We start from the raw sequence: 24,027 nt of genomic DNA, 5'->3' as shown, positions 1-24,027 counted from the left end.
ATGGCTCTTTTAGGAAAGTGAGGTGCTCAGGGTGTGGCCTGGGCTGGGAGTTCATAGCACAGTAAAGGCTGTGGTCTTCGTGGTAGAGAAGAGGCGGCATCCCAGTGGTTTGAAGATGGAGGAGGATGGTGTGAGGGGACAGGAAAGCTATGGGAAGGCATAGCTGCTTCTGGGGAATTCAAGGCAGGCACAGAGGGAGCATAGGCTAGAGGCAGAAGTGGCTGGATTCGGGGCCGACATTCCCTCTCAACTTGGTGGTGCTGGGTTGTTCCCTCAACCTCTGTCAAGTGTCTTTGGGTCTCTGGGGAACCAGTCCTTTTGTAAAGCAGGAAGGGACAGATGTTCAGAACAAAAGTGTCAGGGCACTGCCAAATGACTGTTCTTATTCAAAGAAATCCCAGCCAGTCTTCGTTCAGTTATACATTTTATTCTCTAATAGGTACAATACTAAAGTAAACACAAATTAAAAAAAAGTTTTATTAAAACAAAACTGTACAAAAAAGCAGTATACTACATTTTAATTACAGAACAGTCTACTGTCCAAAAGGCACTAATCCAGAATAGGAGATACAATGATACAGGACTCATTTGAACTATTTTAATCAATACAATAGAGCACTTGTTTCTTTGACCATTTACATCGAGAAACAAGGGCTTTTTGCTACAGTCATTACACATTGTTATAAATATGAGTCCCACAGGTGAAGGTGCAGTATCGCTCTCCCCAGAGAAGGTTCACGTCAAGAGGGACTGTCACGGGGCTGAGAGGTGAGTGGGCAGCAGGGGGCGGGCCTGGGCCTGGGGCCTCTGGACGCCTTTGTGGTGGGAGGGCCAACTGTCCCGGGCACGCGGAGCTTTTCTTTGGGCCCGGCCTGTCCGGTGGTTGGTTTCTGGCCATGACTGGCAGCCATGCTACCCCCTCTTGTGTGTTAGCACCGGGAAGGTGGGTTCTGAGACCCTCCAGGGAACTGGGGCTGGAGCTCTGGGTGGTGAAGCGCCAGCTGCTCAGCAGAGGGAAGGCGTTTTATAACCTGATCTGAGAAAGGCAGCAACTACTTGGAAGAGGGATGGGAGCCCAGGGATGGCCGGTGAGCTGGGCATGAGGGCCAGGCACAGCCCCCTGCTGCTTTCTGGGCAAACTTCTGGCCCAGAGATAAGAGGCCCTGTCCCTCACTTCAGAGAGGTCCTGCGTCCCCTCCCGGCGGACCCAGTGGGGAGTCTGCGTCAGATCTGACAATCTCTTTGGAAGCTGATTTCTAGAAATGGGATTTTTGCTTCTCAGAGGCCGTGCTCTCTCCCTCAGTCCTGCCAGACCGACTCTCTCCACCCCGGATTTCATTCTCCAATGGACTCTGGCCCTAAGGAAGAGAGATACTGCAGCTTTCCAAACAGTGTCATACACGTAAGACGAAGACAGGCATCTGATGTTAACAAAAATAAGTAACAAAGCAATAGGATTAAACGAAATCTCTTCTCACAGCGCCCTATACTACACCCTCCTTCTGCTTAGCAGAAAATTGTACGTACACAAAAATACAAATACACAATTTTGTAGAACAGTCTGATTTTAATATATTTATATATATTTATATTTATACGAGTGGCAGGTTAGTTCATTATATAGAGCTTTTTGCACTTTTGGCTCATATGCAACAAGGCTTATAAATTCAGCTTTAGCTTTCATTCAGGTTTTATAGCTTTTGAACAATTGTTTTCACATTTAAAGCAGCATCCAATTTGCACTAGGAGTTGGTGGTGACAGAGGAAAAGACGGGGTCAGGAGGTTACTGACGGGAAGGCGGGGCCGGGGCAGATATACATTCCAGTGTGTGTGGCGACGTCGGCAGGACTGCTATGGGACAGAGCTGACCATGATGACCCCTTGAGGTAGACTGAACACCTTACAGCAGACTCAGACACAGGTGCGACTCCCCTCAGGGGCACATGGTGCACAAGATGGGGACAGACCGGAGACGCCAAGGGGAGACACGAAGACTAAGACAGGCGGCGAAGGCAGGGGGAGCCCCCCGCAGACACTCCAGTGTTTGGTGGATGCTGCGGGCTTTCAGGCAGCCCCAGGCATCTGGTCCGCGGTATTTGATCGAATTACCACCAGCAACTCGCTTTCCACTTTAGAACTTGCTGTGCCAGCTGCTTCCCGCCCCCGCAGCACACAAGGACGGGGAGCTCCCAGCCCTTCCCGCCTCTGGTGGCTTCTCGAGGCCGGCTCCCCTGGTTCAGCCTCGCTCACGTTCATCTCGTCTCAACCACAACTGGAGCCGACAAGTGCACGTCCAGAACAGCCTCACTGGCCACCATGGGGCAGTCCCGGCCACCTGCTCACTCTCCACCCAGCTGGGTTCCTCTGGCAAACGCCCGCATGGGTTAAATGGGAAGGCCCGGTGTGTGGGCTGTTCCACTGTCTGAACAAAAATGCTGGATTACTCATGAAAATAAAGTGCCTGGGTATGGACTGTTCCATTCTGCAAAACCTTCTAATGCACCAACAAATCATCTGAGCACTGCTTAGTGGTGTGATGTCAAGTGTGGTCACAGAACAACCTCGTCCACACCACGTGATCAAGGCCCCAAATTTAGGTCAGACTGAAGGTACTTTAAAAAAGAAGCAAACAATCTCACACATTTGCACAGACGCACTTTTGATGGTGTTTCACCCACCCCCTCCCAACGACAGCCTTTTTGTGCCCCTGAGGGCAGACCCCTGATCACTCCAATCTAGGAAGAGGACGAGGTCGGGCAGCCAGGGGTCCCGTGACTAATGATGGCAAATGAATCATCCTGTTCTTAACTGTGACTATCTCATCCTTCGCCCTTTGGGGTCTGGATGCACCTTCCGGCTGCTGTCAGACACTCGGGTTTCTGCTCTGAGACTGCCTCGCTTTCCTGTCTTCCTCACTTGGCGGCTACAGACTTTGCTGAGAAAGCTCCTTAACAGTCTCACTGACAGGACCATGACCCCCATCAGCCGAAACACCCCTAAAGCAGCAGCAGAGGAAAGAGCGACAAAGCCAGCCTGATGGGCAATGACCACCTCGCCCCGCGTGCCGCCCTCACTGCTGCTCCGCCTGCAGAACCCGGGTACCCTGGTGAGGGGCCGCCCCCATGGCAGGGCCAAGTGCAGGGTCCGGGAGGGAGGGGCAGGGCACGAGCTGACTCTCTGGCAGGTCCCAGAGGTCTGTAACGTGTGTAGGCACTTAAAAAACAAAGAGAAAATTCGTCCTCGGAAGGTACTGCATACCCAACGCGACCTTGGCTGTGGGAGGGAGGGGAGCCCGTGGGGATCAGAGAAGGCTGTGGGCTCTTCCAGGGGAGGCAACTATGATGTTCTTGGCATCTTCTGGCAGGGCCAGCGTCCCACCCTGAAGCCTGGGTGAACCTGCCGAGGCCTTTGTCTTCCGAGGTTCTGCAGAGCAGGAGGAATGGACAGGGCAAAAAGCCAGCACAGGAGTCAGGGTGGCCCGCTCTGGGCGCTCGGCCACAGGATGGGGGTGAGACGTGGTCCGCACAGACTTGACATCGCTGTGAAAAAACTACTAGGAAAAGAGGAGGGCCTTCTGAGAGGAGTGTTCTGGCAAAACCGAAGGGCAATCAAGAGCAGAGCTGCCACTGCTTGCAGAGAGCTCTCCCTACCCACCCCCCCGCCCCCATAGCTTTGGTTTTGGCTTCGTGGTGCCCATTTTTGAGATGCAGGATTAAGGGGTTCACTAACAATACTGAAGTGTGGTTTCAGAGGCAAATGATAACAAACATTATCCTGACAGGAGCCCACAGCCGAGCTCGCCATTAAGCCCACTACTGGCGTTTACACTGCACCCCTACCCATGAGTCTGGCATGAAAACAAGAGTTCACTGCAGTATCACTAGACTGGCTGCTGTTTACAAACACAGCAATGATGTCATTGTGTTTCCTGTTTAACAGCTGCTGATGAAGTGGAAGAAAGACCCTCACAGTTTTATGCTGGGCTCCTAGTTCCAATAAAGCCAAAGGCAGTTTCTATGCTCAAAGGAAGCCAGCAACCAGCCTGAGGTCAGACCTGATCTGGAAGTGAGGGGAAGTTGTGACGAGAACACAAGTTCAGTGACCAGCTCTGCCCTGCAACCCTGGCTGGTGAGTCACTCCTCGGGAGGAGTCCCCGTCTCCGTTCTGAACTTTCAGGGTCCCCAGCTGCCACCAGAGATGCCAGTATAACAGCAGAAGGTACACATGCCCTCTCCCCTTCACTTTAGGGGCAGGTTTATATGGTGGGGCAGATAATGGAAAACCCCACGAGTCAGTTAATGAATGGGACAAGGGCCCGCCAATCCCCAGCCGTCAACCTGGGGACCCACTCAGGGGGCCACTCCCAGCAAGGCCTTGCTCCTGGGGTGGTTTCCACTCTCCAGGGCTCAGGGCTCTGGAGATGCCCAGGGTGTGACTAAGTGGTCAGAAGAGAGAAGTGACAGAGCCGGCCCCTGGAGAACCACCTATTTTTGAGAGGAAAAGAGCTGGAAAAAGAAGGGAGAAACATGGAATTTTAGTCGCGACCCCAAGTAGCTTAGTGCCCGTGGCCCTAATCCGCCACACAAGCCCCAAGGTGCTGACCTTGAGCTGGGCTGTGCTTGTTAGCAGTTCTTACTCTGAGCCACAGGGAGCCCACAGCCAATGCTGACAAAACGCCGGCCTCGGGCCATGGCTCTCCAAAGCGCCTGCCTGGCCCCTGTTGCTCACAAGTGGGAATGGCTTAGCAAAACTTCCACACACAAGCAGGATGCCTAAAACTAACCGGCTCTGAAAATGCTCAGAGAGCTGAAGAGAGAGAAAACAGGAAGAGTGAGCTTTTCAAATTCTCCGCCCACACAAAGTACAACTACACCCAAGGAGTTCCCCTCAGGATCGGACTGTAAGCCAGCCTGGCGTTCCTTCCCAGGAAAAGGCAAGACCTTCATCTTCGCTGCCTCGAGGTGGAGACAGGGACAAGGGACTTGAAACAAGGTTTCACATCACAGCTGCCAAGCCTCACCATGTTCACTGCATTCCTGTCACCGTCAGCAACGGAGGAGCAAGGCTAAGGAGAAGGGTGCTCTGGTGTCTAGGTCATCATGGCAACACTGGTCCAGTGTCGGCACAGGAATGATGGCGGTGTGACAGGGTCTCAGTGGGGACCAGCCAGCACAGCTCACAAGAAAGAGGAGCAGGTTAAATGAGGTTTCCTTCAGCAGCGCCAGGCAGACATCCCCGTAACATCCTACCAGACCGAAGGAGTGACTGGGGCTTTTACTTGACTCCATTAAGGGGCTACTGCTCAGGGCAGAGTCTGCGAACCTTCGAGAATAAAGGAGATGGTAAGACCCTCAGCACAGTGCTGGCACAGGAGACATGCCAGTAAAGGGAGCTTGAGTGCTCAGGAGGTTTGAATGTTCACAGTGACTTAGAATGACAAGTCTTTACTCTGGTTTCTTGTAAGAATAACTTACTTCTGGTGTTTTCTTCCAAAAAATACCTATTTTGGGGGTGAGAACTAGCTGTATTTTCACTGACTTTGGTAAGCTGGCCCTATTGTTTTCTTTTCAGTGGCGGGTGGGGGTGGGAAAGGAGTAAGTGGGGTAGGGGATTTTGAATCACCAAAGTGGCCTCCGGGAACATCTGTGAAGAGAGATGTCTTGCCAACTCCTTTTCTTCTGAAGTAGCACCATCCTTTAAGCAGCACATCTAATACTTTGATTTCGAAAATAGTAGATTATGTTAGAAGGTTTTAACTGCAGTGATAATTCTATTTTCTTCGAATGTTAGCAGATAATCAGAATGTTCTGCTGGCTGTTTCAATGCATGTCTCACAAATCACAGAATTACACTCATCCAGTCAGTTCTCAGAATTGCTAATCTTAAGACAGATTCTCAATTTAATGGCGACAGTTATCTTTCAGCAACTGGGAAAATAAGAAAACGGACGGGATACGCCGATCTTTGGGCTCATAAATCCACAACCATTTCACCTGTCAGGAGACTGACAGGGTCCCAGAGAAAGTCCCAGTGACTGCTCGTGTATCTTCACCTGAAAGCAGGTGGCGTGGAGGAGTGGAGGCTAAGTGGCTTTTAGATCTTGTAGGAAATGCAGGGCTGAGTGAAAACCTCTCATGGCATTCTTTTTCCCGAGCTAGCCCAACTACTATGCAACTCACTACAGGTATTTTGAGGGCAACAGAAATAAAAAATCCCAAGGCAGAACGTTTATCCAAATTCTGTGCATATGTGTGTGTGTGTATGTGGAGGGGGGCTGGAGAACTATAAAAGCAGCAGCCCCACTTCAGCATTTTTATGAAACTGAAGTTGAGCAGGTGGGTTAGGATTCCCTCTGTGACATGTGGCGAGGGGAAAACATTTGTATAAGGATAAGCGGCAAAGTATGAACAAAAACAAGAGCTATATTTTCCTCAGTGGCTGCTACTCAGCCCTGGAGTGTCCACGCCTGAAGAAGAGAGGGCTCAGGGGCCAGGCTCGCCAGCACAGCCAGGCCACATGGCACTACGCTGAGTGCTGGTATTTGTGTGGACTCATTCTTGATCAAACAACTGAATAAAGACTTCTGCAAGTGATGGGAAGAACCAAGCAGGGCATATTCTAGAGAGAGACTAGATGCAGCAGGTCCCATCTGGCAGTAGGCCTCAAGGTGACGACACGGGCTTTGTGGGCAGGAGGCCATGTAAAGTGTCATGACCACGTGCTTGCTGCTCAAAGGGACCAGGCAGGTGGAAAAGGAATGGAAAGTGGGAGGGAGAGAACATGGATTTAGAAGGGCCAGAGGGCCAGTCCCACCGACACAGAGAACAATGGGGAAAACTCAGGATAACAAAGGCTGGTGACATGAGGAAGTGGGTAATTGCCAGCCAGGTGAGAAAACCTGGGTGAAATTTACATGTTCTGTTCTTTTCCTCCAGTAATGTTAGAACATTGCAAATGCCAGTATTTCACTTATGCCACATAGTTCTTTAAAGCCTGTAGGTTTTAGCTTATTCATATGTGTTTTGTCACGTCTTTTGCTCTAGACGAAGAAAACTTGCTGATGGTGACGGCAACGTAAACGTGAAGTAACCAAGGAAAAATTTAGAATTCCAGGGAAGCAGGAAATGTCAGGTTCCCAAGCTGGTTATCATGTGGGACAGAATAATCTGGGATTCCAACTGCAGTTTCTGTCAAAGATGGGGTTGGCTGCAACTGGATGTTAGAGAGGGGTTTCATGTGATTTAGAAGTCCAATGCGGGGCGATAATCAAAGGCTTCCAGTTGGAAGCTGAAATAACTCCAAATCCTTCTCCTTCACTTAGGAGAGGACATGAACACCATGTCATTACTTTAGTTTACAGAGTTGCTGTTCCAAATGTTCTTGGGAGCATTAGTGCTCAAAGGGAACAGGGAATGGGAGATCTGCCATTTTCAATCGAATAAAGGACAGAAATCCTTTTAATTATGACCATGCCAATCTACATCTCGCTAAAACAGCTAATTACATGTCAGGAGGACACTCAGTCATTCAGAACAATTGTCATTATATTTTCATATAGTCATTCTACACCCTCCCCCTCAATTACCATGGTTACAATTTGAAAGGATTCAGGCAGACCTTCATTTGATCACAGCACACCAACGAGAATCTTAGAGTTAATTATGGTTGTATAGAGCCATTTTTACTTAAAGAGAGAGAATAAAAATGGAGTCAAGGAAGCCGGCACCCTGAGGTGTCAGAAGGAAGTGCCGGCGGGAGCTGTGCACACGCGCCTGCACTCAGGCCACACGGCAGCCGGACACCGGCACACACCCCACTGCTGCCCCTGCACTCAGGCCACCAGAGGGCACGGCCCTGCTGCCCAGACTGGGGCAGATCGCCCAGAAAACTTGCCAAATAAAAGGGCTGTCGGGAGAGAAAGACAAAGGCCCCCCCCCCAGATCTCCCCTTCTGTCAGGTGCTGGCTAAGGAGATAATGGATGTGAATGGTGTGTGATGAACTGTTGGGGGTGTAAGACTGCTTGTCAGATTTCACTGGAATCAGCTAGATTTAGCTCTCCTCACTGCTTGGGCCCAGAAGACGAAGTCCAGGATACACACACCTGTAATCCAAGGCGCCCGCCGGGTCCTCAAGGTCCACGGGTGACATGAAGGAGGGGAGGGAAGATCCTTGCCGCCAACTTGCCCCTCTCTATTTATTCCCGTCTTGATTAGAGAAGAAAACTGCTGTTACAGGAAAGCCGATTTCTCAGATTGTTAGCTTTCCTTTTGCTGCTATTTCTCATCCCTGCTAAGGAAGAATAATGAAGCTGATATGGAAACTTCTCAACTCATAAGCTTGCAGTGATTAGTGGGTCAATCATCAGCTCTCTCAGGTGGCAAGAGTAGTAGCGCATTACTCTCGGCTTGTAAGTAAAGAGAATTAAGAACAGCCTTTCCAAGTAGAACTGAGAGGAGTTTCTGTGATGGGAGGACGGACCTGGCTTGAGATGTTTAAAAAGCCTTTCCCACCACCTTTCTGTGGTAGTTCTCTTGAGAGCAGTAAGGAAGTCTTTCCTCTTATGTGATTATCATCTTTTGAAAAGAAGAACATCTAATGAAGGAGACGGCGGCAGAGAAAAAGAAAGGGCCTCTGCTTTGACAGCACCTGGCCCATGAGGGAACTCGTCACAGGGATGCTGCTCACTCACGGTTGCCTCCTAGGGGACATCTGCCGTTCTCATTATGGTGCCACACCTTTAAACTGGATAACTTAGGCATTACTCGGTCATGTAAATCAGACAGGATGGAACTTAAGAAACAGAAGAGGGTTTCCAGGGCATGCAGCTCAGTTTGCCAAATTCAGTATGGCTAACAACTGATCCCCAAATCCTGAGTAAACATCCTTGCTATTTAGAGAGCACACAAAAAGGAATGTTGTATGTAATTCCTACCCCTGCCCCCTGCTCTCCCCCCACCCCATCCCTCCGTCCCACAAAGATACCATCTGCAGGAGCTGGTCAATGTGCCCAACTTTCACTTGGGAACTCTTGACGGACAAATCCGGCTCAGTAAAGCTATAAATGGATTTGGCTGATCTCAATGCAGCCCAAGGAATACAGTAGTAAGACATTACTAATAATCACAACAAACTGACAAACTATCACCACTCTGACATAAGATTTAAATCACGGAGAGAGATTAACACAGAAAACCAACATACAAGTAGAGGACTATTCAATGCAGGGTGCTACTGAGCACAGGGTCATCAATAAGAAGAAAAATTATTGCCTAAGAATCTGTTGAGACTCACTGGGGAGAAAATACTCTGGTGGTTCTCTGAACAACAACAAAAGACACAAAAGCAATTTTAAAAGGCAGAGCCATGAGCTAAATGGGAAGACTGCTTCTACCCAAACCCTTCTTAAGACCAAAGAGAGAGAAGGACTTGACGTTCACATTTTTAGGATGGGGGTGGGAGATCACTTAGGAAAAAGGGACTACTTCCACTCTTGTGGGCAGAAAGAATGTAGCTGGTCAGTGGGATGTGCAGCTGGTCAAAGCTGAGCTGTAAGACGGGAAGGAGTGTTTGTGTGAAGAGATGGACCACACCTACATGCTCTGCCTGCTGTGAAAGATACAAAATTCCAGCAAGAAGTTGGCTCAAGATGAGGCCTTGGTTTGGAGCCCAGAGGAAAAGAGAAGAGGAGCTGTTCACAGACAGACAGGATGTGACTAGAGATGCCTGATGGAATGAAAGTGTATTTATTTACAGTTAGTGCCTGATGACTGAAATCCGAGAGGGAAATTTGAAAAGACAAAGGCCAAATAGGGAGAACTGATACAACTGCGTCACCAGCTCTCCATGAGTTGTCCCCTTGGAAGTAAAATGTATCTGGACATCTGGATGGAGGTGCTGCTGACCACCAGGGCTGGCTTACAGCCTTCAGACTGAGGAGCTGCCCCTCACGTCCTTTTAGATGGTCACCTAGACTGAGCTTAAAGGGGTCTTCCTGTTCCAGGCTCTTTCTTCCTGTGAAGGACTCTGAGGATGTGGGGGAGGGACCACCCCACCAAATGACAACCTGTGAGAACTGTACAGACTCCACAGGTGCATGGAAGGTAACCACACTTTTCAACACCTCAGAACTGCCTTAAGGCTTTGATGAAATAAACCACAATGTCTATTTGATACTGACTGGTCCTAGAAGAAGGTCTCAAGAGTGTACTGTTTGGCCCTCCCTGGCCTTCATCCCATGTTAAGGTTCTCATGAGATGGGCAGAGATGGCAGCAGGATGGTCCAGCTTTAAAAGGTCCCTTTATAAGGCTGTGTTTGAAGAAGGGTAGGAAGCTTACCCATGTGACCACAGTAATTCAATGAAAGTGTCTTAAAAAAAAATAACAGACCAGTTACCTGAACTGCTGGCATGGTCCCCCCACCTGACCCGTGTAATCTTCCTCACCAGGGAAGGGGCAGCCCTTGAAAGATTCCTCTGGGGCCTGAAAAAAGTACAGCAGGAAGTGAGAGAAGAGGACAGAACATCCAAAAAGCACAGAATAGGATTTTTTAAAAACCTATTTTTCCTTCAGTAAGAGAGCAGTTTAGGGTTTCTATTTTAATACAACTTCTCAAAACTGAAAAAGCTTAAGAAAAAAACTCACTATTCCAAAGATATTAAAATTAGACAGTGGCAACTCCATATGCCATTATAAGAACTAAGGTAGCCTGGAGAAGACAATGGGATTAACCTGGTGATGAACAAAAAAACCACTTGGAAATTTAAATTGGGGGCCCCAAAGAACCGAATGTCTACACTCTTGGTGAAAAAGCAAAAGCTGTATGTAAGGCAGTGGATCTCAGAACAACTGGCAGCCTTCTGTAACTTAACAGAACCACCACAGACTCCTTCCTGCGGTTCCTACTGAACCCAAGGCAATGCTACCTGCACCGGCAGACCTGCCCTTTCACGTTCCCAGATTTCCAGGTAGGACCTGGTACTCCCCTTATGGACACTCACTCTCTCTTATTCTCTGAAGCTTCCTTTCCTTCCTTAAAGGTCTGGAAACAATGAAAACCTTTTAGCTCTTCTCTGGCAATCACTGTATTTCTTTAGAAACCGCAGCTGCCTTAACAGTTAAGAGTCTGTTTCTTTACAAGGACCAGCAAGAACAAATGATACTAGCCATCCCATCATAAAGAAGCTATCAATTATAATAATCTCCTTACAATAAATCATGGATGTGGCTTGTCAGACAGTGTATTTTTCCCTCTCCTTTTCTTTATGATTCAACTGAGAATAAGCAGACAAAATTCCACCACAATGGAAAGATATGGTATATTTTCTCTAAATAATATAAAAGGAAAGAAAGATAACAATCTCCTAATTGAAATAAAAAGTCAAACGCACCAAGCAAGAAAATGAGTGGGGGGATCATTCCTGAGAATAACGAATGCTACTCTTGAATTTGTTGGTTCAAGTAATATAGTAAAACAGAAAAGACTGCTCCATTTTACTTCAATTCTTGAAAGCTGGAAAAAAATATATACATTTTCCCCCTGAAATCCATGGACAGGAGCAGGCCCAGGTCCTGCCTATAACTCTATATAAAGTCACAGACCCATATAAGGTGGCATTTTCATGCCTCTCAAAGGCTTCCTTACACTGACGTAAGCAGGATTAACAGACGCGGAGATGAGCTCATCAGCATATGCCTTACGTGGAGGAGTGAGACCAGCGAGAAGCTGGCAGATATTCAATATCTCACTAATGAGGAAGGAAAAAAAACAAAGAAGGTCAGTCATTCTCTCTCTCTCACAATGGTTTTAAGTTGAAAATATCTGGTGGGGGAAGAAGGGTGAAGAGGTATGGAAATGGCACCCTCCTTCAATCTCAGAAATCATTTTCAGGTAATGGATAAACAGACAAAGCCCTGCTTAATAGCCAGCCCCATATTCCCCTTTAAACAAGGCTTCTCTGTACATAGGAAGGAGAGATGGAGTGAGGCAGGAAATATAGAGCAGTTGTGCCTCTTTCAGACGCACCCTACGCTGCCACACTGAAGGCTGTTTCCTCTTACCCACAGTGACAGCACGTCCTTTAATCGAGATGCCAAGAGATCATTTTCATCCAAGGCCAGCAGATGTAATTTTCTTTGATGCATGAATAGTTCATCATTTTGCTACTAGATGACAAGGTGATCACAGGGTGACTTTATAACCCACGTTCACTGTTTGGTATTTTGAATTCTCAAAATGAAAAAAAGATTTATCAAATATAAATATCTTTAAAAAGTAACAAAAGTGCTACATATGTGATCAAGGAAAAAAATTCCATTAGTTACTGCTGCTTAAAGTAGATTAAACTTTACAAATATTACCACATCCATTATCAATATGGCTTCCAATTATTAAATAAATTGCCTGTAGCAATATAGCTTTTCACACCTCTCCAAGGACAGAGTAAAGAGAACACCAAAGCAGTCACATCCTGTTGTATCTCGCAGACCCACCACATAAGTGGCAAATGTCCCCTGCTTTTTTCTGCTGCTATTTAGGTAAGTATTTGCATTTGTGATAGTCAGTCAGCATAATCCCACTATAAAGTCTTCTAATAACCTCTCATGTGGAGGGGGCTTCGGTTAATGGATACAAAGACTGGAAGTTCGTTCACTTACTTATGACCTTAGCTCCATCCTTGAAAGAGCTTTTTTTGGTAGCAGGGAAAGGGGACACAGACAGGAGGCAAAGCAGCTTCCGTGACGACCTCCAGCACCTTTCCAGGCAGGCACGTAGCTGTGCCACATACTGTATAGTGGTTCTGAGAACTGGACTTAAAATCCATTAGACATTCAGCTCATGTTTTTTTTTTGTTTTTTGTTTTTTTTTTCCAATGCTCTCAAGCTGGGTTTTCTGTTTTGTTTTGTTTTTTTTAATGACTTTTTTTTTTTTGTCATTTTTGTTTGTTTTAATCATGGTCCCAAAGGAGAAGGCAGTATTTTATCTAAGTCACACAGCTTGTGAGAGGAAAGGATGTCTGTGTCAGGCATGTTAACATCAACCAAAATCTGAGATCGAGTTTTTCCACTGACATTCTTAGCACAGCACCCAAAGAAGTATAATCTAGCCACAGTGTGACTATTATGAGGCACGGCTTATTGCAGCTGGAAATCAATTACTCCCACGCTGAGGAGGGATTCTAGTGTTCCTTTTACTCTGCGGATACTCCCCAAATGGTGTCTGTCAATCCTGGGCCACACTACCTCAGCTTGCATCCTACCAGTCTTGGGGAAGGAAAAGGGGTACAAACTAGTGTTACAGGAATCTAAAGATACCCAAGGTTTTACACGTAGCCTAATATTTGAAAACTGAGGGCTATCTAAATACCTGGAAGCACTTTCCTGGAATGCTAAGACAGAGCAGCAAGATTTTTCTAGCCTCAGGGGCTGGGAGAGGGAAGTTTGGTTGGTTGGTTGGTTATTATTTACTGGAATTAATACTGAGAGTATATGCAAAGGCTGAGGGCACCATGCCATCTTCACAGAACAAGACCCTAACGGCTAACTGACATACAAGAAACTGCAAGTTATACTGTAAGAACACATGTTAAGGACCGAGGAAAGTCTGCTAAGGTGCTACGTCTAAACTAAGTTAACTTCTCGTGTTCACCCTCTCTGATCAGTCGTCATCCAGAGCCTCTGTCTTGATTTCGTTGGCTCCTTGTCGGGCCAATGCCAAGATAGTGTGGTTGACTGCTGCCATTTCCACAGCTAATGAGATGGGGTCCTGGTGGTCACTATGGCTAGTGCTGTCATCCTAGATGTGCAGAAATAAGAAACAAATGTTATTAGTGGATTGGTAAAATCCTCTAGCTTATAGAAAGGCATGCTGGGGCAAGGGGAGGCAGAACATTTGTGGGAGGAAACAGAGTTGGAGATGGGGCATGACAGAAGAGAGGTGAAATGTATTTAAGTAGACACTGAATGGATTTAAGTCCAGAGACTTCCGGTTGGCATTTTTATGACTCAATAAATAAAAAGCATTCAAATAGTTTTTTTCCTGCTGAGGATTTTATTTCTTCTATCAGAAAGATTGCTGGTGGTGATGATCAAACCTGGATCAGTCTATGTTTGAAATACAGCATTAGTTACTGAAGGCCAAACTAGTGAGCTATTAAATTCCAGATTGGTACTTGTACTACAAAAAGATTATTAGAATTCATGTCCTCTCTCTACTCAACTGAGAAAACGAGACAAAACTATGGACACCAACATCTTAGGGATAAAAATGCATTTTTGTAAAAAAACAAAACCCCCAAACTCTCAATTACATCAGGACAAAAGTGCGACTGGCAGAAATGGCTAGGGGAGAATACGTGTGGCAGTCTCCTGCTGTAAGGCAGCTGCACAAGGGAAGCACAGGCGTCTTACTTGGAGGGAGTGTGAAGCTTGCCTTCCGCATCACCCGAGGTGTTAATAAACCTGTGAAGGAAACTGGCACTGAGGCTGGTGTTACAAATAAGGGTAAGGTTCTCACCTGTCGCATCTTCAGGGGAACTCTGCATCAAAATGCTTTGGAAAGGCTAAGTCCCTTTGGGGGGAAAAAAGCATGGGATGTGCTGCCCTTAGGGCATCTGGAAAAAAAGATGGAAATGATCCATCTACACTGGGAGATTGAAACATAACAGGAATGCTTCCACTTAGAAAGACTCAGAATGTTCTCTTGAATGAAATGTGGAGCTCTGATTTGGAGTCCTCAAGGGGCAAAAGAACCCTTGGGAAGTACTCTGTTTCATGCTTATTCTCTCAGGCTGGTCTTTAGAGTTTAAACAGGGATCAGCACAGAACTGCAGGTATGCTGCCAGGTCTGCGCTCAAGCTGGTAAATGGGGGACCTAAAACAGTCTGCAGAAGAAAGAACACAGTGGACTTGATTTAAGAGCTGGCTGAGGGACAAGGCAAAGGTGTATACACCAGAAGAAAGAACAAATGTTTTTCCACTGGTGTCCAAGAGAAGAGACCATATGTTCTCTTCATACTCCAAATGGAATGAATTCTTTTTTCTTTTTATGGCCGCACTTGTGGCATATGGAAGCTCCCAGGCTAGGGGTTGAATTGGAGCCGCATCTGCGACCTACACCGCAGCCTGTGGCAATGCCAGATCCTTAACCCACTGAGTGAGGCCAGGGACTGAACCTGCATCCTCAAGGACATCATGTTGGGTTCTTAACCTGCTGAGCCACAATGGGAACTCCTGGAATGAATTTTAAATCCTATAAAAAACAATGAAATTTGTCAACAGATATGTGTGTGTGTGGGGGGGGAATTTCCCACATTGTTAGTTACTGAATTATTCCATCCAGTGGCTACAATTAAATATATTTTCCCCCCCAAAATGAAGAATAAGTCAGGGTGAGGTGAGCAGACATGCATTTATGAGAGGGTGTGTGTATCAATGTGCCAGAGACTCTGGAAGAACCACTATCTCGGCAGGAGGGTTCCCACGGCAACAGGGCCGAAGTGGGCGGGCCCTTCCACTGTGTGCTGCGTCGGGTACGTGTTCAGGCAGGGTCCCAGCTGCCCGGAGCCCCTAGAACTTCTCAGACATTGAGTGTGTGTGTGCTGAATGGTGGAACTTGCTTGTTTGGGTCAGATCCTCCTCTCTTCTTCTACCTTCTCTGCTTCTCTGCCTCCCTCTGAACTTCTTCCCTCCTCCTCCTCCCCATTGCGTACTTGCCAAGTATCCTGTTGTATGACAATAAATCCATGTGGGTGAAGAACGATTTCTCACAAATTCAACAGGACAACTGAATCTTACCACATTCCTTTCAAATTACATGAAAATCTAACTAGATACATGAGCAGAGTGGAGGGACATTAGATTGTCTCCCCTCCCCCACCCCGTACAAAACATACCCACAGAATGGAGTTGTCATACTGTCCCACCCACTCTGTATCCACACGAACCTCCTCTCAGCTGCTCACCTGCTCTGAGTAGTCATTTCCGTCGACGTCATCACTGTTGGAATGGCCTCCTGGACTCTGTACATCTATCCCATGACTCTCCAGGATTGCTGCTTCTTCGAAAAAAGCAAATAGATCCCTAAATTATCTGTTACATTATCATAATGGCCTAAACACTGAATGAATCTGCAGTGACGAAATTCCAAAGTAATTAAACAAGAACTTAGGAGTTCCTGTTGTGGCTCAGCAGTTACAAACACAACTTGTATCCATGAGGATGTAGGTTCAATCCCTGGCCCTGTTCAGTGGGTTAAAGATCCGGCGTTGCCTTGGGCTGCAGTGTAGGTGGCAGAGGCGGCTAGGATCTGGTGTTGCTGTTGCTGTGATGTAGGCTGGCAGCCACAGCTCCGACTTGACTCCTAGCCTGGGGACCTTCATATGCCCTGGGTGCTGCCCTAAATAAATAAATTAACAAAAACCTAGATTCCTCTGTTTTGTTTCTTTTAACTTGCAGAGGAATGGAATTCAATGGCACAGAGGTCAGGGGAGGAACATGTCTGCCATCCTGGAGCCCCTGCTGCCATGTGTGTACATTTGAGATGCTGACTGTTAGGTGCTTCATAAATACTTACCAACTAGTTACACAGCTCTCCTGTCTTGGGGTTCTATAAAGCATTTGAGAATTGTAATGATGAAGAGGAATTAAGTTTACAACGAAATACAATTTTAGAAGCTCAAAACCAATCCTCAACCCCAATCTCATCAATTCATGTCTCTCAAATGCTTTCTTAAAAAAAAAAAAAAAATCCACTGCCTTTTATTAGGTTTCCTGTATATTCCTAAGACTCTTTGATTCCAGTTCTATTCATCTGATGTTTCTTAACATCCAGGTCACAGCTCGGTCATAACGAAGATACTCAGGTGTCACATTCCCTCTCTCAAGCCCTTATAATAATTTTTAATATGCACCACAGGTGCCACAGATCAGAGACCACATCTAATTCTAGATTTTAGCACATTAAGAAAAATGAATTTTGGAAATAAAAATACCATTCTTATTATAATACAAATAGTATAATTAATATTAACTTTGCATCATTAAAAATGCAATAGAGAAAAACATAAGAGCAATTCTTATTAGGCTTAAAGAGTAGGATCATTTAGACCTGCAGTTCCAAACGGAAGTCAACCTTAGACACACCGTTCACAAGTGCCTCAAAAGGGATAGCAGCCTCTCTGATACATTACCGATATTGGCTCTCCTCTTGATCTCCTTCCGTCTGTTAGCAAACCAATTATATACTTTCAGGGAGGTAACTCGTTCCAGATCTGACAGTTTTTTGCCTGTGAATGCATGCAATAAAATTTGGATAATCTGCATCTGAGACTAGTTTTAAGGGATAATACTTTTCTTTTTTAAAATGTTCTTTCGATTGCATTTATTGCCAGAATAACAGATATAGAAGTGATTTTTTTAGCATGACTTAGTACTATTACATACTCAATTACTGAATGAATAAACATAGAAACACACAAATAGCAACTAACAACACAAAATGCTTCAACTCAGAAAGCCACACAAATTAAGAAATTCCAATATTAAATACTATACTATATGAAAGAATTCCACAAAGTCAGTCTGCGAGGGTTCAAAGTTCACATGATGGTGTATGAAGGCTTCATTTAATCAGCATCATTCTAGATGAGTATGTTATTTATCAAGTTTCCAGATAGCTAAACTTTATGCTTACATCTTTAAGGCCCTATATTTTACCAGTTTCCTGCTGTCTTAAGACAGGGAATACTATCCATGTTCTCCATAGACTAAGGTCTCTAAGACCATCCGTTACTGTAACGATGCTGGAATACATAGCATAGTTCAAATTGAGTTTTTAAATTTATTATCTTTGCTGTCAAATGTGATGCTTTATGGAAGCACCATGCTTGCCAACATGGGGTCCACCTGTACCTTTCCCTCCTCCCTTGTCTTTTTCAGATTTAGGTTTTAATCCACAGAGGGTAGGGAAACCAGAAAACAGCTGAGGCCCTTGATGGCAGAGGCTGAAGTATTCTCCAGGAAGTTTGAGTTCCAGCAGAGCTTTAGGGCTGGGACTTTGGCTGTGTAAATATAAGCGTACAGATGTCACTGTAGCTGAGTTTGTATGTTCTAGATTGTAAGAAGTCTGGCTTTTTACTAAGGGAGAAAAAATTATTTAATTATTGTCACTTTTGTATATAGTCTTTAAGCTAATCAAATTAACTGGCCAAGTGGAGATCAGTTGCATCACCTAAACTGAAAATGGTTTCTGGTTAAAAAACCCCATAAAAAATGGGAAGAGCATTTTGACACATGGAAGAGAAGATCTATGAATGATAAAGGGGCTCTGCTGACTCCTACAGGAACAAAAGGACTTCAGAATGGAATTACCCTATGTTTTTCCCAAGGTAGGAAGGAGAAAGAAGCCAACTCCAAAAGGAATTCTTTCTTTGAACAGGAATACAGAATTATATAATCTTCAACAGATGTAAAGACAAACAAAAAAACCCTCTCTTAATATTTCATTAACGAACTTTGCTTAAGTATTCCAAACTTTAAAACTATTTTGAAACTTATACATTTATGCCATATTTTTGGAAAAACAAATCTATAGAGTCTTCAAAAAAAAAAAAAAAAAAGTTCAAGGTTGCATATCTTAAGCAAGGACACTCCCTAGAAACTTTCCTGCATGAACTTTTGATCTGGTAGCATGATCGCCTCCTAAGAAGTGCTGTTTGAACAGGATGGGGCAGTGACCATCCACAGGAGGATGGCAGGAATGGAGCCCAGAGCTCCCAGCTGGCATTAGGAAGAGCCATAGGTCCTAAATGATGATCTGAGCCAAAAGCTCCACCAAAGAGCAAAGCAGCACTTGCCCCCTTACCTGGCTTCTGTATAACTGCATTGCAAGCATTTGCAATTTCTTCTCTCTTTGCTTCATCTGGATATTGATTCTCATTGAAGTAACTGCAGAGGCAACCAATTAGGACACAAAGTTTATACTTTTAAAAACATGCTCTCCTTAAAACAGCAGCCCACTGAAAAAGATGTTCTTCTTTAGGATGTAACATCAGAGTGCCTAGTCCAGGCTGTCCAATGGAATTTTCTGTGAGGGTGGAAATGGTCTGTTCCTTACTGTCCAAAGGGTAGCCACTGTTCACATGCGGCTGGTAAACAAAAGAGATTAATGTGACTGAGGAAGTGAATTTTTAATTTGACTTAATTTTAATTTAAGTGGCTACATATGACTAGTGGCTACTATATTGGATAGTATATAGGTCCAGCCACTGCTATGCCTCATTAAAAGATGTCTTTGATATAAAAATTACTTGTGTTATGGATGGCTGGTTGAAATCACAGAATTCTATAACAGAGGCACTGGTAACAACAGGACTCTTTGTGTGTTATATTGTTTGTAGCAGCAAAAACTGGAAATTGCCCAATTGTCCATCAGTAGGAGAATGGCAGAACAAATTATGGGACATCTATATTTATACATAGCTATTTAAAAATGACTAGAAAAAAATAAGCGCTCTACCCACTGGCCTGGAAAGATGATTATGACGTAGTCCTAAGTGAAAAAAATAATCTATAGAATAATGTGCATGTAAAAGCACTGTAAAGAAATTTGAGGGAGCTCCCTTGGTGGCTCAGCAGGTTAGGAACCCAACTAGTATCCATGAGGATGCAGGTTTGATCCCTGGCCTTGCTCAGTGGGTCAAGGATCCGATGTTGCCATGAGCTGTGGCTCCAATTGGACCTTGAGCCTGGCAACTTCTATATGCTGCATATGTGGCCCTAAAAAAAAAAAAAAAAGAAATCTGAAAAATTCCCATCTATGTTTACTTAAATTTGCATGGATTAAAGCTCAAAGAGGACACATCAAGCTCAATTACCTTATTGTGGGGCATGGGGAATTCATGACAGGAAATTTAAACACTTCTTTATTTTTGCCTTTTTCCATGTGTTAAAAATTATATATTACTTCTGCACAATAATATTGAAATCTACTATGTTTATTGAACCTGTCCTTAGTATTATCAGACCTGTGAGGCTATATGTGGGAACATAATGCTCATTGGTACTAAATTTTCCTGTCATCTGAATTTTAAAAAAGAAAAAGAATTTTTGTGCTTTGAACCTGGAGAGAAACCAGGAAATGATTCCTTGTCAAATTCTAGTACCTCTCATTTCTTCAGGAGCTTCCCTTCCCCTAGAGTGCTGCTTTCCCATTCCCTCACCCTCTGTCTGCACTGGTGGAAACTCTGTTTAACTGGGAACAGATGCTGAAGGCCCCTAACCCTTCCTGTGAGAGCCCCCCAAACCCACTTCCGCACCATCACTCCTCCATGAACAGCATCCTTCACTGCAGCCCTCTCCATGAACAGCATCCTTCACTGTGGTCTCAACATAATATGTATCATCACCAATTGCCTTTCCTTTCCTGAAACACAAGAGCTAGAACTATATCATCAAGTCTTTGTCAGCTACCACCTGCCACAATGGTCTCCTGCTTCTATTCCAAGATTTAAGCATCTCTTCCCACATGATTTTCTGCTATTATTTTTAGGGCTTCCATGTCCATGTCGAGAATTTTTTCCAAGTCACTGCTCCATTTTGACATTCCCATGGACCTTTATCTTTACCTGACTTTGGCTATTTATTGGGGTAAAGACACCCTGGATTAGTTTCAGTTAACCAGCAGCATCGGCATTACCTGGGAGCTTGTTAGGAAGGCAGAATCTCAGACTGCATCTCATAATAAATCAGAATCTGAATTTTAACAAGATCTCCAGGTGATCTGAATGCATATTAATGTTTCAGAAGCACTGGATTAGCTCACTCATTTAAAATTCAACAATAAGGACAATAAAACCAGATATTAAGATATACCTAATGCTTGCACTATGGTTAAAGAAGAGAATTAGATAGTTTCTGACCTCAAGGAGTTTATAATCTACTGGGGAGACATATAAATTAATGCACCTGTGATAAAATTCCATAGGATGTCTGAACAGAGTAGTGTAGGAGCATAGACGAAGGTGTGCTTAGTAATACCGATGACTTAGAGGAAGTGCCATCTGAGTTAGGTCATGAGGATAGACAGGAGTTTGCAAGGCAGAGAAGAGCAGAAAGAACATTTTATGGAAGGGAAATAGCTTGTGCAAAGGCAATGGGTAGATAAAAGCCTTGAGGATTCTGGGAATAGAGAAGACTTCAGTGTGGTTAGAATATGAGGTCATAAGAAGAAATAAGGAGATACTAGTCTGGGAGAATAGGATGGGGCCAGTTTGTGATGAGCCCTGCCTATTCTATAAGGAGTAAAGATTTGTTTCTGCTGAGCCATGACAGGAACTCTTCAACTTCAAAACTTGAGTCATTACTTATTCATCCCTGTGTCATGGGAGAGGAAGATGTATTCTCTTCAAGTTCTACTTTTCCACTTGTATCTCTGATCTCATCACCCTGCTCCTCTTTCATTTTCTCAACTCCCTCCTTTCCTTCTTGCACACCCCATTTCTCCCATGTGCCCATGCAATTACTCTATTTCACTGATTTTGACGCACATTTCCTCATTACTATAATCTTTAAAATCAGGATATATCTTTTAATTGGTGGTGTCTGAAAATTAACTGGCAGTCTCCTCTGTACACTCACCAACCCCGTACAGAAAATAAAGGAGCATCATACAATCAAAGCCTTTTTAGATATGATGGAAGATGGTAGATGTTAAGAGCCAGAGGTATATTTCAGCAGCAGCTCAATGGCTATTACACTTCATCGTAGTAACTCTTTTTCCAAGTTGCTGCAAAGACTGTGACTGACACTCTATGCCCTCTTATGTCTGATTAAATTCCTAATGCACATCTATAGTCATGCCACTATTCTGCTCAAAAATGTGTATAGATTATAGAGGTGTTCAGAGTTATCTCCCAAACTACTTTTGCATCTTTATCTGCTGCTACTCTCATAAATGCATGCTACAGCCTGGGAAAATGGAATAACCCTGTAAAGCCCCTGCATCTCTGTGCCTTTCTCATGCCGGTATATCTGCTTTTTGACTCTGCTCCCCCCCCCCCCGCCCCCCAACTCATATAGTCTGTCTTTTGCGACAGTATCACCTTTTGGCCAAAGATAAATAATTTCCTCACCCCATGAGACCCATAGCACTTCATCTTTTCCTTTCTTATACCCTTTTCATCCTGAATTGTAGTTATCACTCTATCCCCTCTTTCTCCTACTACACTGAGAGCCACCTGAGAGGAGGATGCAAGTCTGACTCATCCTTATAGGTACTCAACAACAACGGACAGAGTCACCACTAGCCTAGTGGAGGGGGGTCCAAAAGAAATGAGTATCACTGTAAATGAACTGTTGACCATCAGGGGTATAAAGTTATTGCAACAGGGTCTTGAAGGGTACATACTAAACTACTGCAAATGATAATTATCTCTTTGGAGCGAAAATGCCTGAGGGTGAGTGGAAGACAAGGAAATACTGGCGGTAATTAAGATCGATCTTCACATTCTGCTTTATACACTCCTCTGTTTCTCTGAAATGAACATATGCTAGTTTTATACAATTTTAATAAAAGAACTTTGGGAAAACATTAAAATAATTAAGAGCTAGTTTACTGATTAATGTAAATTCATAAACTATGTTTGGAAAGTGTATCAGGATCAGCTAGAAAATATTAGGATTGTGACTGCCATTCTAGTGACTAACAGAATAAAACTATAGTATTTTTGGAAGCTAAATAAGAATTTATAGTTATTTGTGGCACATATGATTAATGAATTAAAAAGTTTTAAAAATCTTATTTAATAGATATTTTTTAGGATCTAGTTATATATATAAAAAAGAAAGAGTAAAAATAAATCAGTAACTTCTTCCAAATCAAAGGCTAAAGAATATAATTCATTAACTATAGTTTTAAATTACTAAGCTTGGCAATGAATCCTTTCTACTCTGCTAAAAACCTGTTGATTTTGGGAGTTCCCGTCGTGGCGCAGTGGTTAACGAATCCGACTAGGAACCATGAGGTTGCGGGTTCAGTCCCTGCCCTTGCTCAGTGGGTTAAGGATCTGGCGTTGCTGTGAGCTGTGGTGTAGGTTGCAGACGCGGCTTGGATCCCATGTGGCTCTGGTGTAAGCCAGTGGCTACAGCTCCGATTCGACCCCTAGCCTGGGAACCTCCATATGCCGAGGGAGCGGCCCAAAGAAATAGCAAAAAGACAAAAACAAAAAAAATCTGTTGATTTTATAATTAAGAAATGTAGGCCTATTTTAAATGGCAGTTTTCATTAAAATGTACTACTACAGCTACAGGTGTATACACTGGACTATGACACTACTTTCATCTTTTTTGTCTGTAATGTTTTAATGTTTAAAAATATTAATTAAATATAGATAACATAATCTAAACAGATAAAATGATATATTTAAATTTAAAATGTAAGAGTTCAACATTTTTTGCAAAAACATTACAAAGTTCTTAAAGCTTTCTTCTTGGTGGTGGTGGGGGTGGGCAGATACACAATACTGATATTAAGTGGAAGAGTTTAGAGGAAAGACAAAGGTAGGCTAGGAAATACAATCTTCAACAAATATGAATTACATGAGTATGAGTATGTACTAGAAGAATAGATTTAAGTTCAAAATATGGGCTCTAATTTTAATAATATATAGTTCAGCTGAGGATGTCAAATAAGAAAAAGTTAAATAGGAATTCCCATCATGGCTCAGTTGTTAACGAATCCATTAACCATGAAGTAGTGGGTTCGATCCCTGGCCTTGCTCCGTGGGCTAAGGATCCAGCGTTGCTGTGAGCTGTGGTGTAGGTTGCAGACACAGCTTGGACCCCATGTTGCTGTGGCTCTGGTGTAGGCTGGCAGCTACAGCTCCACTTATACTTCTAGCCTGGGAATCTCCATATGCCGTGCGAGTGGCCCTAGAAGAGGCAAAAAGACAAAAAAAAAAAGTTAAAAAATAGAAGTCCAAAAAGGTCAAGTCAGTAAAATTGTGACAAAGTAGAATACTTCTAGCTGCTG

The 24,027-nt window shown here is 44.3% G+C and overlaps 1 protein-coding gene across 11 annotated transcripts in view; it reads right to left on the bottom strand.

The window, feature by feature from the left end:
- Positions 1-411: 411 nt before the first annotated feature.
- The window catches only part of HMBOX1 (homeobox containing 1), a 203,909-nt gene continuing 180,293 nt past the window's right edge, over positions 412-24,027 (bottom strand). Inside the window, exons 7-12 of one of the 11 annotated variants that reach the window (XR_007132250.1) lie at positions 18,862-18,944; positions 17,189-17,284; positions 15,962-16,056; positions 15,650-15,721; positions 12,060-13,794; positions 412-8,291 (exon numbers count right to left, since the gene is read on the bottom strand). Coding sequence is in view for 9 of the 11 variants with exons in the window: in XM_047761041.1 (XP_047616997.1) it covers positions 13,657-13,794; positions 15,650-15,721; positions 15,962-16,056; positions 17,189-17,284; positions 18,862-18,944 (484 nt within the window). In the remaining 2 variants the exon portion in view is untranslated. The other 10 variants (XR_007132249.1, XM_047761041.1, XM_047761042.1 and 7 more) reach the window with 10 other exon arrangements.

The sequence above is a fragment of the Phacochoerus africanus genome, chromosome 15, assembly GCF_016906955.1.
Source record: "Phacochoerus africanus isolate WHEZ1 chromosome 15, ROS_Pafr_v1, whole genome shotgun sequence".
NCBI lineage: Eukaryota > Metazoa > Chordata > Mammalia > Artiodactyla > Suidae > Phacochoerus > Phacochoerus africanus.
This window is presented reverse-complemented; position numbering and strand designations above follow the sequence as displayed.